The sequence below is a fragment of the Camponotus floridanus genome, unplaced genomic scaffold, assembly GCF_003227725.1.
Source record: "Camponotus floridanus strain SB8 unplaced genomic scaffold, Cflo_v7.5 scaffold29, whole genome shotgun sequence".
Lineage (NCBI taxonomy): Eukaryota > Metazoa > Arthropoda > Insecta > Hymenoptera > Formicidae > Camponotus > Camponotus floridanus.
In genome coordinates, this window is record NW_020229425.1 from 1,112,451 (window position 1) to 1,126,900 (window position 14,450).

At 26.4% G+C, this 14,450-nt stretch overlaps 2 protein-coding genes across 3 annotated transcripts; both read right to left on the reverse strand.

Moving 5' to 3' along the window:
* Positions 1–170: 170 nt before the first annotated feature.
* On the reverse strand, positions 171–4,788 carry LOC109610016 (odorant receptor 13a-like). The gene is made up of 4 exons (XM_020027674.2): positions 4,638–4,788; positions 1,399–1,879; positions 640–870; positions 171–543 (listed from the first exon to the last, which is right to left on the reverse strand). The coding sequence occupies exons 1-4, from the start codon at positions 4,776–4,778 to the stop codon at positions 203–205; spliced, it is 1,194 nt and encodes a 397-aa protein (XP_019883233.2). The 5' UTR covers positions 4,779–4,788; the 3' UTR covers positions 171–202.
* Positions 4,789–5,441: 653 nt separating this feature from the next.
* On the reverse strand, positions 5,442–12,996 carry LOC109610028 (odorant receptor 13a-like). 2 transcript variants are annotated; one of them, XM_025409913.1, is made up of 5 exons: positions 12,758–12,996; positions 10,880–11,357; positions 10,158–10,348; positions 5,903–5,942; positions 5,442–5,810 (listed from the first exon to the last, which is right to left on the reverse strand). In XM_025409913.1, exons 1-5 carry the CDS (start codon positions 12,896–12,898, stop codon positions 5,470–5,472), a joined length of 1,191 nt encoding a protein of 396 aa, XP_025265698.1. In that variant the 5' UTR covers positions 12,899–12,996; the 3' UTR covers positions 5,442–5,469. The 2 variants fall into 2 exon arrangements, with proteins under 2 accessions (XP_025265698.1, XP_019883248.1); XM_020027689.2 differs by lacking the exons at positions 5,442–5,810; positions 5,903–5,942 and adding an exon at positions 9,568–10,022 and having other exon boundaries at positions 10,118–10,348.
* Between the last annotated feature and the right edge of the window lie 1,454 nt (positions 12,997–14,450).

The window sequence follows — 14,450 nt, forward strand, 5'->3', positions numbered from 1 at the left end:
ACAACTTACTCTCTCAATAAATCTCTTTTATTCTCACTTTATATTTCATATACCGAGCATAATACGCAACACAGATAAATATGAAAAAGAGGATTTTAAGATGCTTCTTCATGTATTTCTATTTTGAAAGCATTATATGTTATTTCGAAATTATCATATATTTACAATTTGCACAAATTTTTTTTTATTCGCACTTTACATTTCACACTCCAAGCATAATACGCAGCAGAGACAAATATGAAAAAGAGGTTTTTAAGATGGTCACATAAGTTGACAGATTGATTACGATGAAATTTCCAGCTTGTAACGCGACTGGAGATTGTGTTTGCATAAGAACAAAGATTACACTTTTTATTAACTTTCTAGGAAAATTGTACCAAACACTTTGATAAATAGAGTGCCCTATCTCTTCCATTTCAGATTTTAGATAATTTCCAATAAAACTGTACAATGTTAATTGTATCAAAAAGACACTTAATATAAATGAACTTCTTGATATCATAACAGTATCATGGACTTTTAATGCAAATATAAGCTGAAATCCTGAAAAGAATATTTGTTTACTGAATGTAAATTATTCCTTATAAATATGTAATTTATATATATTACCGAGCTTATCATATGTGTCATAATATTTACCCATTATACATAATAATATACTGATAATAAATAGTTCTATTAGTAATACAAAACTGATCAGATCGGCAAGTTCCCTGGCCAGCATTATAACATGACGATGTCTTTGAATTAGCTCGTTGAATCGATTGTCGATTCGCGAACTTGTGACATCAAATTTGATGAAACGGTTCCTCAGAATGTTTACTTGACCACAAACATGCAATATAATGTTGAGGAACAATGCGTCGTTACCTATTGAAAATATATCGATGCATAAAATTGTCTTATTGTATTGATATTCAAAATCATACTTGTAATTCTATAACATTTAAACAATTTTTTTTGTTAAATAAAATATATATTACATAATATATAAAATATTATTTTTAATACATATTAATAAAATGTATTACGTAAGGCGTAAAGTTTTTAAATCAAGTAATAATGAAATACATTGAGATATCATGTGTAATTATTTTTGTTTAACAAAAAAAATTTTATTCAAATCTAAAACATCTGCACAGATCTGGTTTTTAAAGCATCTCAGATCATCTCAATGAAACGAACAGTTTCCCAGCAAATTATGCAAACTTCCACGCCTTATCATTATTATTCATAATCAATAAAATGGTGCACAATATTAATAAAATTAATAATAATTATTAAAAATAATATTAATAAAAATCATTATACATATAAAATGATATCTTTTTCACTAAAAAAATTTTTGTGATTATATAATACTCAATAAGACACAAAACATTCGTAAAAATAGTGAACTATTATCAAAATTAGTTGTAGGCGCTAGTATTAGTACAATCATTTGGATCAGACAGGAGATTTTATACATGCTTATTGGAAAATTAAAATATTCCAGGGCGCATCTTGATGGTAAAGCGTATTCTAGTATCACATCTTCATTTGTTATATTAATTTGATTTCCTTTGGCATAATTTACAAAAGGAATTATTGCATATGCTAGACCACCAATGTAAGCACCAGCTAATAAGGAAAAGCAAAGAATCCTTCCTATAAAAGCATGTCTTCTCATAATATCGCGCTCCTTTGTGTTCTCAATGGTTAGATAATCGTTCAGAGCAGAATTGTAATTGATAATTAAACTATTTGGATAAACACGGAACCATGTCATCTTCAGCACACCGAGAATTCCGCAACAGATTAACATTAGACAGTCTATCTTCTGCCCTACGTCAGTACAGCCCATGTATAGCTCCATAGAGGGTAAGATCACAACTAGACTCTGTTGATATATTTTCCCATATATAATGTTTCATGCTCAATAAAAATATATTTCAATCCTAACTCACAATGAATTTTTACTAATAAATATTTCTATTTAATTGCGAATGCTTCACATATTTTCTCACTTTCACGCTTCTTTTCTCTCCTACTATTCAATTTATTTCAATATGTCTCTCTCCTTTCCTTCTATAAAATTTGATACAATAAAAATGTTTTTTAAACTAGTTTATAGATGCAAAACTTACTGTTCATATATAAATATATTTTTGTATATTTACTACATATATATATTTCTGTATTTAATTTTACATAATCCTTATATATAAATTGAGAAAGATTTCGGCTCTATGTAATTAATAATACGATACTTAAAAAACGAGCGAGTAAGAGCAAAACGCGGATGGTAGTGCGTAAATTTCTTAAACATTAATAGTTCGCGAAAATTTTAACGTGCACAAGGCATATATATATATATATATATATATATATATATATATACATATATTTTACTTGGTGTATATACCAAGATATAGATTCTCATTTTTGAGAATTCTATAAAACCCTCTTTACCTCCCTGAAGAGATATAGGCAAGAAAAATATCGGGCGAAGTCGTTGAATCAGGAAAATTTTCGCGAAAGAAAAATCGGAAAATTTTCTTAAGTATCGTGTTCATCCTTATACAGGGTGTTTCATTTTAATCCGACCACCTAAATTTCTCGGAACCTAAGCAAGATAGAGAAAAATGTTTTAGACAAAAGTTGTATGGTTTCAAGGGGGACATAAGATGGTGTCATTAGTTTGATCTTGAAGAGCCACCTGAAGGACACGCGAAGGTCAGCTCCAACTTTTTAAATGGGACACCCTATATGCTTTTGCATATTCTTGTAGCTTATCTCAAGAGCTTTCCAAAACACTATAATTAAGTTAGTTTTCATTAAGTACTTTCCAAGTTATGAGACTTGAAATCATTTTTTAATTTTACATAAACCGTAAAATATCTAGTAAACCATTCATTTTTCGATTATCTTACCTTGATACTTTTATGTACAAAATAATGAGAGGAATCAATTGGTGTAAAGAAAACACATAGTTGTTTCTAAGAAAAAATATGCAATTTGCAATTAACAATTCCATATTTTTTCTTAAAAACAACTGTATGTTTTCTTTACACCAATTGATTCCTCTCATTATTTGTACATAAAAGTATTAAGGTAAAATAATCGAAAAATGAATATTTTACAAGATATTTTACGGTTTATGTAAAATTAAAAAATGATTTCAAGCCTCATAACTTGGAAAGTACTTAATGAAAACTAACTTAATTATAGTGTTTTGGAAAGCTTTTGAGATGAGCTACAAGAATATGCAAAAGCATATAGGGTATCCCATTTAAAAAGTTGGAGCTGACCTTCGCGTGTCCTTCAGGTGACTCTTGAAGATCAAACTAATGACACCATCTTATGTCCCCCTTGAAACCATACAACTTTTGTCTAAAACATTTTTCTCTATCTTGCTTAGGTTCCGAGAAATTTAGGTGGTCGGATTAAAATGAAACACCCTGTATATATATATATATATATATATATATATATATATATAATATAAGGTAAATATATGTCTTATTTAAATAATATACATGTATAATAAAATAACTTGCATAAATAGAGAAAATATATCTGCGTCAAAAATGAAAAATGTGAAACACAAGATATACATACAGAGATCCAATTTCAGTGACCTTGATTTCAATATATATGTTCTTCAGGTCATGATCTTATATAATATTTAAAAATTTCAGCTATCACTTGTTTAATAAGGCGTTATTAACGATTAATTAAATTGTACAATAGGAATAAAATTAAAATACAATAAGTCAAATTTCTCTATAAATTTTATATTAATCTCTATAATTTTATACTAATTATAAATATTTATAATTATTTAAGTAAATACATGAGCAAAGGGGTATCGTTTATTTACCTATACATTCTTTCAAAAAAATCTAATTTACAAAATAAAAATAAGTGGATTAAATAAGGAATAGCAATGCAAAGTGAAAGTTCTTTTTCCGCCTTAAGCACTTACTTAAATACGTAAATTCAATTAATATAAAACTTATGCTGGAAAAAGTTTAGACTATTTAATATTTGTCTTTATTGTATAAAATTAGTTATTAATGACATTTTAATAAATAATAACGACAATTATAATCTTTTCAATGTTATTCTGGGTCATGATTTTGACAAGATCAAAATTATACATGTTAGGATCAAAGTTAACGGGAATAGATATTTCTATACTTACACATTTAACGAAATTACAACAAAATGTAATATCATTTAACATTTACATGATATTTTGTAACATATTTATTTACTTATTTCGTTTCACATACGATTATTATGATGGAATTATGAAATTGAAACAATGTATATTTCTCTTAAAACCTCATATTATTTCTACACATGATTAAAAAAAAGCATATATAAAGCATAAAATTTAAAACAGAGAACTTTGTTATTTTTAGAATTTTTCAATGACTTACAATCATGTCGATTTACAATTCGTCTAAATTATTATTAAAACTAGCAAAAACTAACATTATAAAATCTTGATATTTTCATCGTTAGATATATGTATATATGTCGAAGTTTTTTTCAAAGCGTTGCAATATCACGTAAAAAATATTCTCTGTTGTCTTTGAACATTCGTGAATATATCAATACGAATCTTCAAATTCCAAAAAAATACTTACCACACAACAAGTGCTTAAGACACAACGCAATAGCGAATAAATATCATAAACTTGAAGTGGCCATACGCCTATAGGCCATGTAATCAATTTGAAAGGGATGATTGCGTATGCGATATCATCCTTCCCTCGTTCTCTCGCCATTGTCGAGATACTGACTCTAACTGATGCAAATAACCAATGATCTGCTCGCTATATAGCACAACGTTTTGATATTCCAACTCATTTATTATTCAATGTAAAAAGTATGCCTATCAGTCTGCTTCTTTTGAAACATTATAGCTAAATTCAAATAACCAGTTCTTATATAAAATTATCGTCCAGTAAAAATTTATATGACACAATTTTCTAAATTCCTCTCGTCGAACAAATTTTTTTTTATTGAGCGGGATTATGTGTGTTTGGTTTATCTATACGCCCACATTGTAGTATTATATTTTATTGATATAGGTTTGTTTAACAATAGATACGTAGTAGTATAGATTCAACATGTTAAAAAGTGAAAATATGAATAAATATTTTCTTTTCTTTATTCTGCAAATTTTTTGTTTCCTTTATCCTAATAAAATAAATTGTCAAAGCATTACGCGACACGGCTAAGTAATTCTATATTAAAAAATGTCTCAATATAATAATGCATTAATATTATTATCAAGTGTGCTTATATTATTGATATTACACAGGAAATATTGACTTGGCGCAAATTAGTTTGAATGGTAATTTGTATTTAACAAACATTTCTTCATGTATTTCTATTTTGAAAGCATTATATGTTATTTCGAAATTATCATATATTTACAATTTGCATAGATTTTTTTTATTCGCACTTTACATTTCACACTCCAAGCATAATGCGAAGTACAGACAAATATGAAAAAGAGGTTTTTAAGATGCTCACATAAGTTGACAGATTGACTACGATGAAATTTCCAGCTTGCAACGCGACTGGAGATTTGGTCTGCATAAGAATAAAGATTACACTTTTTATTAATTTTCTAGGAAAACTGTACCATGCACTTTGATAAATAGAGAGCCCTATCTCTTCCATTTCAGATTTCAGATAATTCCCGATAAAACTGTACAATGTTAATTGTGTCAAAACGCCACTTAGTACAATTGAACTTTTTCCTATCATAACAGTATCATTAACTTTCAATGCAAAAATAAGCTGAAATCCTGAAAAGAATATTTGCTGATTGAAAATTTTTTTTTATGAATATGTATGTTACATATTTATTTCTTTAAACAATAAATCACATGATATTTACCTACTATACATAATAATATGCTGATAATGAATAATTCTATTAGCAATACGAAACTCATCAGATCGGCAAGTTTCCTGGCCAACATTATTACATAACGATGTCTTTGAATTAGCTTGTTGAATCGATCGTAGATTTGCGGACTCGTGACATCAAAATTGATGAAGCGGATCTTCAGAATGTTTGCTTGACCACAAACATGCAATATAATGTTGAGGAACAATGCGTCATTACCTATGGAAAATAAATCAATGCATATAACCGTATTATTTCATTGATATATAAAGCCTTACAATTGTGGTTATAATTGTATTATATTTAAATTATTTTTTTTGTTAAAAAATGTGTATAATAAATTAATATATATAATATTATGAAGTTAAATTATGAAATAATATTGTTATATTTTGTATATACATATTCATAAAATATGCTATGGAACGTATTATATAACAAGGCGTACAAGTTTTTTATTAATCAAGTAGCAGTGAAACATATTTAGATTATTATATATAATTACTTTTAGTTACGTCGTTTATTATAAAAAAACTATTCATCAAATTTAATGCATCTAAAACTAAAACATTTGATAAAGACTAGTTTTTAATCCAGTCAATCTCAATGATATAGTTTCCCGTGAAACCATGCAAACTTCCACGCCTTAGTATTCTTGATTATAATCAACAAAAAAGAGCATAATATTAAAATAATTATATTAAAATATATTGAAATATTATTAAAAATAGCGTTAATAAAAATCTATACGTTTTTGAAATTATATTTTTTTCACTAAAAAAATTTTCAAATAATACTCGATAAGATACAAAATATTCATATAAAATAGTTAAATTTTACCAAGATTAGCTGTAGCCGCTAATAGCATTACAACAGTTTCAACCAGAGAGAAAATTTTGTACATGCTTGTTGGAAAATGAAAATATTCCAGAGCACATCTTGATGGTATCGCGTACTCCAGTGTCATATCTTCATTTGTTGCGTTAATCTGATTATTTATGTCGTGATTCAAAATAGGAACTATCCCATATATTAGACAACTAAAGTAAACAAGAGTCAGTAAGGAAGAGCAAAGAATCCTTCCTACAAAAGCATGCTTTCGCATAATGAGGCGCTCTTTTATGTTGTCAATCGTAAGATAATCGTTTAGAGCAGAGTCGTAATTGATAATTAAACTATTTGCATAAATGCGAAACCATGTCGTCTTCAGCACACCGAGAATTCCGCAACAGATTAATAGCAGACAGTCAATGTTCCGGTCTACATTAGTACAGCCCATGTATATCTCCATAGATGGCAAGATCACAATTAGACTCTGTTGATATATTTTCTTATATATAATGTTTTGTGCTTAATAAAAATATATTTCATTCACATATATATTTCACTCCTAGCTCAGTGAATTTTTATTAATAAATATTTCTATTTAATTGCTTCACCCACGTTTTACTTTCACGCTACTTCTCTTTCTTTAGCATTCAATTTATTTTAATATTTTCTCATAGTTTCTCTCTCTTTTACTCTATAAAACGTGGTATACAGTATTTTTTAGATAATTTAATAAATTCTAAATTATAGATACATAGCATTATTCATTTAATCATACATTTGCATGTTTATTATTTATATATTTGTATATTTAATTTTATATAATCCTTATATATTAAAAAGTAAGACCAAAAAAAATATATATATTATTTAAATAATATTTGTATACATGTGTAAAATAAAACTTAAGTAGATACATAAATAGATAATGTCTCTGTGTCAAAATGTAAAACACACAAGAAAATATGATAAATGTGAAAATCTACGAGATTATATGTAAATGTAAAAGCTCTCACTTTCTCAATGATCTTGACATTAATATGTTGTCAAGATCATGATTTTGTATAATATTTAAAAAGTTTTAGTCATGTCACTCGTTTATTAAAAAGCTTATTAAGAAATTATTAACACTTAAATTATATGATAAGAACCAAAAAGTATTAAACGCAATAAGCTGTACTTCTTTGAATTTTATATTACTTGTATGTTTATAAATATTTAAATAAATATATGAGAGATGAAGGAATATCATCCATTCTTTCGCTGAAAAAGTCTAATTTTTATTCAAAAAATAAAAATAAGTTTGCGTTAGATTAAAATTTCTTAGAATGAAAATGCAGAAGGAAAAGCGAAGCTTCTTCGCCTATCTTAAGAATTTATTTATATATATTTAAATATTCAATTAATATAAAAATTCATGCTTGAAGAAATTCAGATTATCACAGGTAATACTTGTTCTTATCATATAATTTAACTGTTAATAACATTTTAATAAATAATAATAACGATTAAACCCTTTTGAATATCGTTGACCTTGACAAAATCAAAATCATATATTAAGATTAAAGTTATTGGGATATAGATCTCTATACTTGCACATTTATCGAAAATTTAATATTATTTAGCGTACATGTGACATTTTGTAACATATTAATTATTTTGTTTCACATATAATCGTTATGAAGAGATTATGAAATAAGGAGCGTAGTGCTAATATATATTTTTCGTAAAGAATGATATTATATCGCATGATCAAAAAAACACAAATAAATCATAAAATTTAAAACAGAAAATTTTGTTGTTGTTTTTCAATACTTATAATCATGCTGATTTATAATTTATCTAATAACATTATAATAAACGTGTGTAATAAAACTTACATAAATAGAAAAAGTCTCTGTGCCAAAATGTAAAATACAAGATAATAGATAGAAAAGATAGAAATCTACGATATAATATGTTAATATAAAAACTCACTCTCCCGATGACCTTGACTTTAAAATGTAACATGTATATCGAAATTTCTTCAAAACGTTGCAATGTCAATATAAAAAATATTTATCGTTGTTTTTGAACATTTGCGAATATATCAATGATCTTCAAATTCTAAAAGATACTTACCGCACAACAAATGCCTAAAGCACAACGCAACAGCGAATAAATGTCATAAACTTGAAGTGGCCATACGCCAATAGGCCATGTAATCAATTTGAAAGGGGTGATCGCGTATGCGACATCATCCTTCCATTGTTCTCTTGTCATTGTCGAGATAACTGATGCCAATAACTGATGACTCGATCGTTATATCGATGCAACACATACTCACTCATTTATTATTCAATGTAAAAAGTGCTTATCAATATACCTCTTTTGAAGCATTATGGCTAAATTCAAACAATCACGCTCTTATGTAAAATTATCTTCGAGTAAAAATTTATATGATACAATTTTTTTCCAAATTGTTATCGTCGAGCAATATTTTTTGGTTAAGCGGAATTATGTGCGTTTTGCTTACCTGTATACGCCTGTACACATTATAATACTTTATCTCGATGTTGATTTGTTTTACAGTGTATATTTAATACGTTGAAAAGTGAAAATATGAGCAAGTAATCTGCTTTACTCTACAAACTAACAAAATTAACTGACGAAGAATTACGCGACACGGCTAAGTAAGTAATTTTATACTAACAATAAGTAGTCCTCAATATAATTCTAAGTTAAAAAATGTCTAAATAATAATGCATTAATAATAATATGAAGTATGTGTATATTATTGATATTACACAGGAAATATTGGTTTGGCACAAACAAATTAATTTGAATAGTAATTTATATTTAACAAATACTTCTTCACGTATTTTCTACTTTGAAAGCATTATATCACGTTATTTCGAAATTAGCATATTTGCACAGGTCTTTTATTCGCATTTTACATTTCACACTCCAAGCATAATACGAAGTACAGACAAATATGAAAAAGAGGTTTTCAAAATGCTTACGTAAGTTGACAGATTGATTACGATGAAACTTCCAGCCTGTAATGCGACTGGAGCTTTTGCCCTCATAAGAATAAATACTACGTTTCTTGTTATTTTTTTGGGAAAATTGTACCAAGTACTTTGATAAAGAGAAAGCCCTATATCTTCCATTTCAGATTTCAGATAATTCCCGATAAAACTATACAATGTTAGTTGTGTTATAAGACCACTCAGTAATAAACAACTTTTTCCCACTATAGCAGTATTATTGAATTTTAACGCTAAAATAAGCTGAAATCCTAAAAAGATTATTTGTCTATTGATTGAAAATCTTTCTTTATAAATATATAACTTATATATATTGCTGAGAAATTATATGTATTATAATATTCACCCATTATACATAATAATATGCTGATAATGAATAATTCTATTAGCAATATAAAATTGATGAGATCGGCAAGTTCCCTGGCCAGCATTATCACATAATGATGTCTTTGAATTAGCTCATTGAATCGATCACAGATTCGCGGGCTTGTGACATCAAATTTGATGAAACGGATCCTCAGAATGTTTACTTGACCACAAACATGCAATGTAATGTTGAGAAACAATGCATCGTTACCTATAGAAAATGCATCAATGCATAAAACTGTCTTATTGTATTGATATACAAAATCATATTTATAATTCTATGACATTTAAACAATTTTTTGTTAAATAAAATATATATTACATAATATATAAAATATTATTTTTATTACATATTATAACATGCATTATGTGAGGCGTAAATTTTTTAAATCAAGTAATAATAAAATACATTGAAACATCATGTGTGATTATTTTTGTTTAACAAAAAAAATTTTATTCATCAAATCTAAAACGTCTGCTCAGAACTGGTTTTTAAAACATCTTGGACCATCTCAATGAAACGAACAGTTTCCCAATTATGCAAACTTCCACGTCTTATCATTATTATCCATAATCAATAAAATGGTGCACAATATTAATAAAACTAATAGTAATTATTAAAAATAATACTAATAAAAATCATTATACATGTAAAATAATATTCTTTTCACTAAACAATTTTTTGTGGCTAAATAATACTCAATAAGACACAAAATGTTTGTAAAAAATAATGAACTATTACCAAGGTTAGCTGTAGTCGCTAGTATTAGTACAATATTTTCGATCACAGAGTAAATTATATATATGTAAGTTGGCAAATTAGATATTCCAATAAGATATTCCAGATCGCGAGATGGCCTATTGTACTGCATATCTTCGTTTGTTATATTAATCTGATTTCCTTTGTCACAATTCAAAGAAGGAATTAATGTATATGTTAAACCACTACAGTAAGCAATGGTCAAAAAGAAAAAACAAAGAATCCTTCCTATAAAAGCATGTTTTTTCATGATATCGCGCTCTTTTATGTTGTTAATCGTTTGATAATCGTTTATGGCAGAGTTAAAATTAATAATTAAATTATTTGCATTAATGCGAAACCATGTCGTCTTCAGTACACCGAGAATTCCGCAACAGATTAACAGCAGACAGTCTATGTTCCGTTCTACATTGTTGCAGCCCATATACATCTCCATAGATGGCAAGATCACAAGTAGACTCTGTTGATATATTTCCTTATGTATAATGTTTTCTCCTTAGTAAAAATATATATTTCATTTCTAACTCAGTGAATTTTTACTAATAAATATTTCTATTTAATTGCGAATATTTCATCCACTTTTTACTTTTACGCTATTTATCCCTTCAACTTGCATTCAATTTATTTTAATATGTCTCTCTTTTTTACTTTAACATGGTATAATACAAGTGTTTTTTAAAATAATTTAATAAATTCTAATTAGATGCATAGTATTATTCATTTAATAATACATTTGTATGTTTATTATCTATATGTTTAATTTTATGTTTTATAATCTTAATATCCTAATATCCTTATATGTATATTAAAAAAGTAAAGCAAAAATATACATATTGTTTAAATAAGAAATAAAACTTGTATAAATAGAAAAAGTCTCTGTGTCAAAATGTAAAATACGCAAGGTAATATGGTTAAGATAGAAATCCACGAGATAAAATATGTAAATTAAGAACTCATTTTTTTCTTCCAATAACTTTGATCTTAATATGTAATATATTGTCAAGATCATGATTTTGTATAATATTTAAAAGGTTTTCCCCGTCAATTGTTTATTAAGAAAATTTATTTAAAAATTATTAACAATTAAATTGTATGATAAGAACAAAAACGTTTTAAATGCAATAACTGTACTTTTTTGAATTTTTATTTTATTACATGATTATAAATATTATTTTAATTGCATGATTATAAATATTTAAGTAATTATATAATAAAGGAATATTGTTCATTTGCTTGCATCTTCTCCTAAGAAAAACCTAATTCTTAAAGATAGAAATTATCAAAAGATAGAAATAAGTTGATAAGTTAGATTAGAATTTCTTGGAATGGAATGCAGAGCGAGAGTAGAACTAACTTTTTCCTGTCTAAATATAATATTCTAAATATAATCTAAATATAGTCTAAATATAATATAATATGAATGCTTAAAAGGAAATAGTTAGTTCTACTAACTATTTCCTTTTAAGCATTCATATTGTATTATATTTAGTAGATTATAGTTAGTATTATAGTAGTATTATAGTTAGTAGAACTAATTATTTCCTTTTAAGCATTCATATTATATTTATAAATATTATATTTAAATATTTAATTAATAAAAACTCAAGAAAAAGTTTAAACTATTATATATAATATTGTTCATATAATTTAATTGTTAACAATATTTTAATAAATAATAATAATAACTAAAATCTTTTGATTATTTATGATCATTTATGACAAAATCAAATATGTCAAGATCAAAGTTATCATATGGGAATTATATTATATGGCAACATCAAAATAAAAAATATTCATCGCGCGTTGTCTTTGAACATTCGCAAATATATCAATGATCTTCAAATTTTAAAAGATATTTACCGCACAACAAATGCCTAAGACACAACGCAATAGCGAAAAAATATTATAAACTTGAAGTGGCCATACGCCAATAGGCCATGCAATGAATTTGAAAGGAGTGATCGCGTATGCGACATCATCCTTCCATTGTTCTCTTGTCATTGTCGAGGTAACTGATGTCAATAATTGTGATGCCGATGGCTTGGTCGTTATATCGATGCAACGGTATGTATTCTAACTTATTTATTATTCAACGGTAGATATTCTAACTTATTTATTATTCAACGCGAACGGTAGGTATTCTAAGTTATTTATTATTCAACGCATTATCAAACGCGAAAATACATGCTTATCAGTGTACTTTTGAGGCATTATGACAAAAAACTACGCTCTTATGTAAAATTATCGTCGAGTAAAAATTTATATAATACAATTTCTAAATTGTTATTGTCGAGTAATATCTTTTTTTTTTGTTTCAAGCGAGATCATGTGCATTTCGCTTATCTGTATATATACACACATTTTAGTACTTTATCTATATCGGTTTATTATAGTATAGATTCAATGTGAGCAAGTAACCTGCTTTCTTTATTCTAGAGACTAACAAAATTAGCTGACGAAGAATTACGCGATACGGCTAAGTAAATAATTCTATAAAATTGTAAAAGTATGTAGACACGTCTGACCTCCTCCCACATACAGGGTGTTTCCGCAACATACACATCATTAAGTCGGGATGCTCATCGTCAGGGGCATACTTTATTGGACTTGCCGAATAAGATTAGAATGTGAGTTCAACGGGAAGTAAGGAAAGAGAAATTATCATTTTATTATAGTAAATAATTGCGAAATTTAATAATATAGATAAAATATATATTTAATAATATATATTATATACTTATATGTAATATATTTTTAATAATATAGGTATAATAATGTATATAAAATATTTAATTGTAATAAATTGACAAATTTGTTTAATAACATATTATAACATTTAATTATTTAATAATAAATATTAATATATATTAACATATATTAATAATGTAAATTTAATAAATAAATTTGAACAAATAGGGTAAAAAATATAATAAACAAATATAATAAAATATATTTATAATGATAAATATTTTTGATCTTTAAATGTAATAAATTATAATAAATGTTCAATATAACCACCATCTTCTTTTAAACATAAAGCAATTCTGCGGATGAAATTTTCTTTCACGCGACTTATCATGAGAAGTGATCTCCGCACACGCGTTACGAATTCTATTTTTAAGAATTTCTGCATTTTTCAGCAGGGTGTGATATATTTTATTTTTTAAGATGTTTCACATAAAAAAGTCCATAGACGTAAGATCCATGGACAGAGATCACTCTTCTAATAAAAGTGAGAGACAGCAGGATTGCTCTATATTTAGAAGAAAATAGTGATTATATCGAGTGATTATATATTTTAATAATTTATTATATTTAAAAATCAAATATATTTTTTATTATATTTGTCCAAATTTGTTTATTAAATTTTATTTATGTTATTTTAACTATTATTTTTTATCTATTATTAGATAAATACTTTATTTATATTATTAAATTTCACAACTGTTTATTATAATAGAGTGATAAAAACAGATTCCTTTTTCCTTATTCTCATTTTGATCTTATTCTGCGAGCCCAGTAAAGCATGCCCCTGAGTGGGCAGATAGGCAAA

What these genes read in the sequence shown, in the direction of transcription:
- LOC109610016 (XM_020027674.2), bottom strand. Translation starts at nt 4,778, where the DNA reads ATGGCGAGAGAACGAGGGAAGGATGATATCGCATACGCAATCATCCCT. An exon ending in TCTTAAGCACTTGTTGTGTG is followed by an intron (nt 1,880 to 4,637) that starts GTAAGTATTTTT and finishes ATATATCAACAG; the next exon opens with AGTCTAGTTGTGATCTTACC. An exon ending in TACAACTAATTTTGATAATA is followed by an intron (nt 871 to 1,398) that starts GTTCACTATTTT and finishes TATTTTCAATAG; the next exon opens with GTAACGACGCATTGTTCCTC.
- LOC109610028 (XM_025409913.1), bottom strand. Translation starts at nt 12,898, where the DNA reads ATGACAAGAGAACAATGGAAGGATGATGTCGCATACGCGATCACTCCT. An exon ending in TCTTAGGCATTTGTTGTGCG is followed by an intron (nt 11,358 to 12,757) that starts GTAAATATCTTT and finishes ATATATCAACAG; the next exon opens with AGTCTACTTGTGATCTTGCC. An exon ending in AGCGACTACAGCTAACCTTG is followed by an intron (nt 10,349 to 10,879) that starts GTAATAGTTCAT and finishes CATTTTCTATAG; the next exon opens with GTAACGATGCATTGTTTCTC.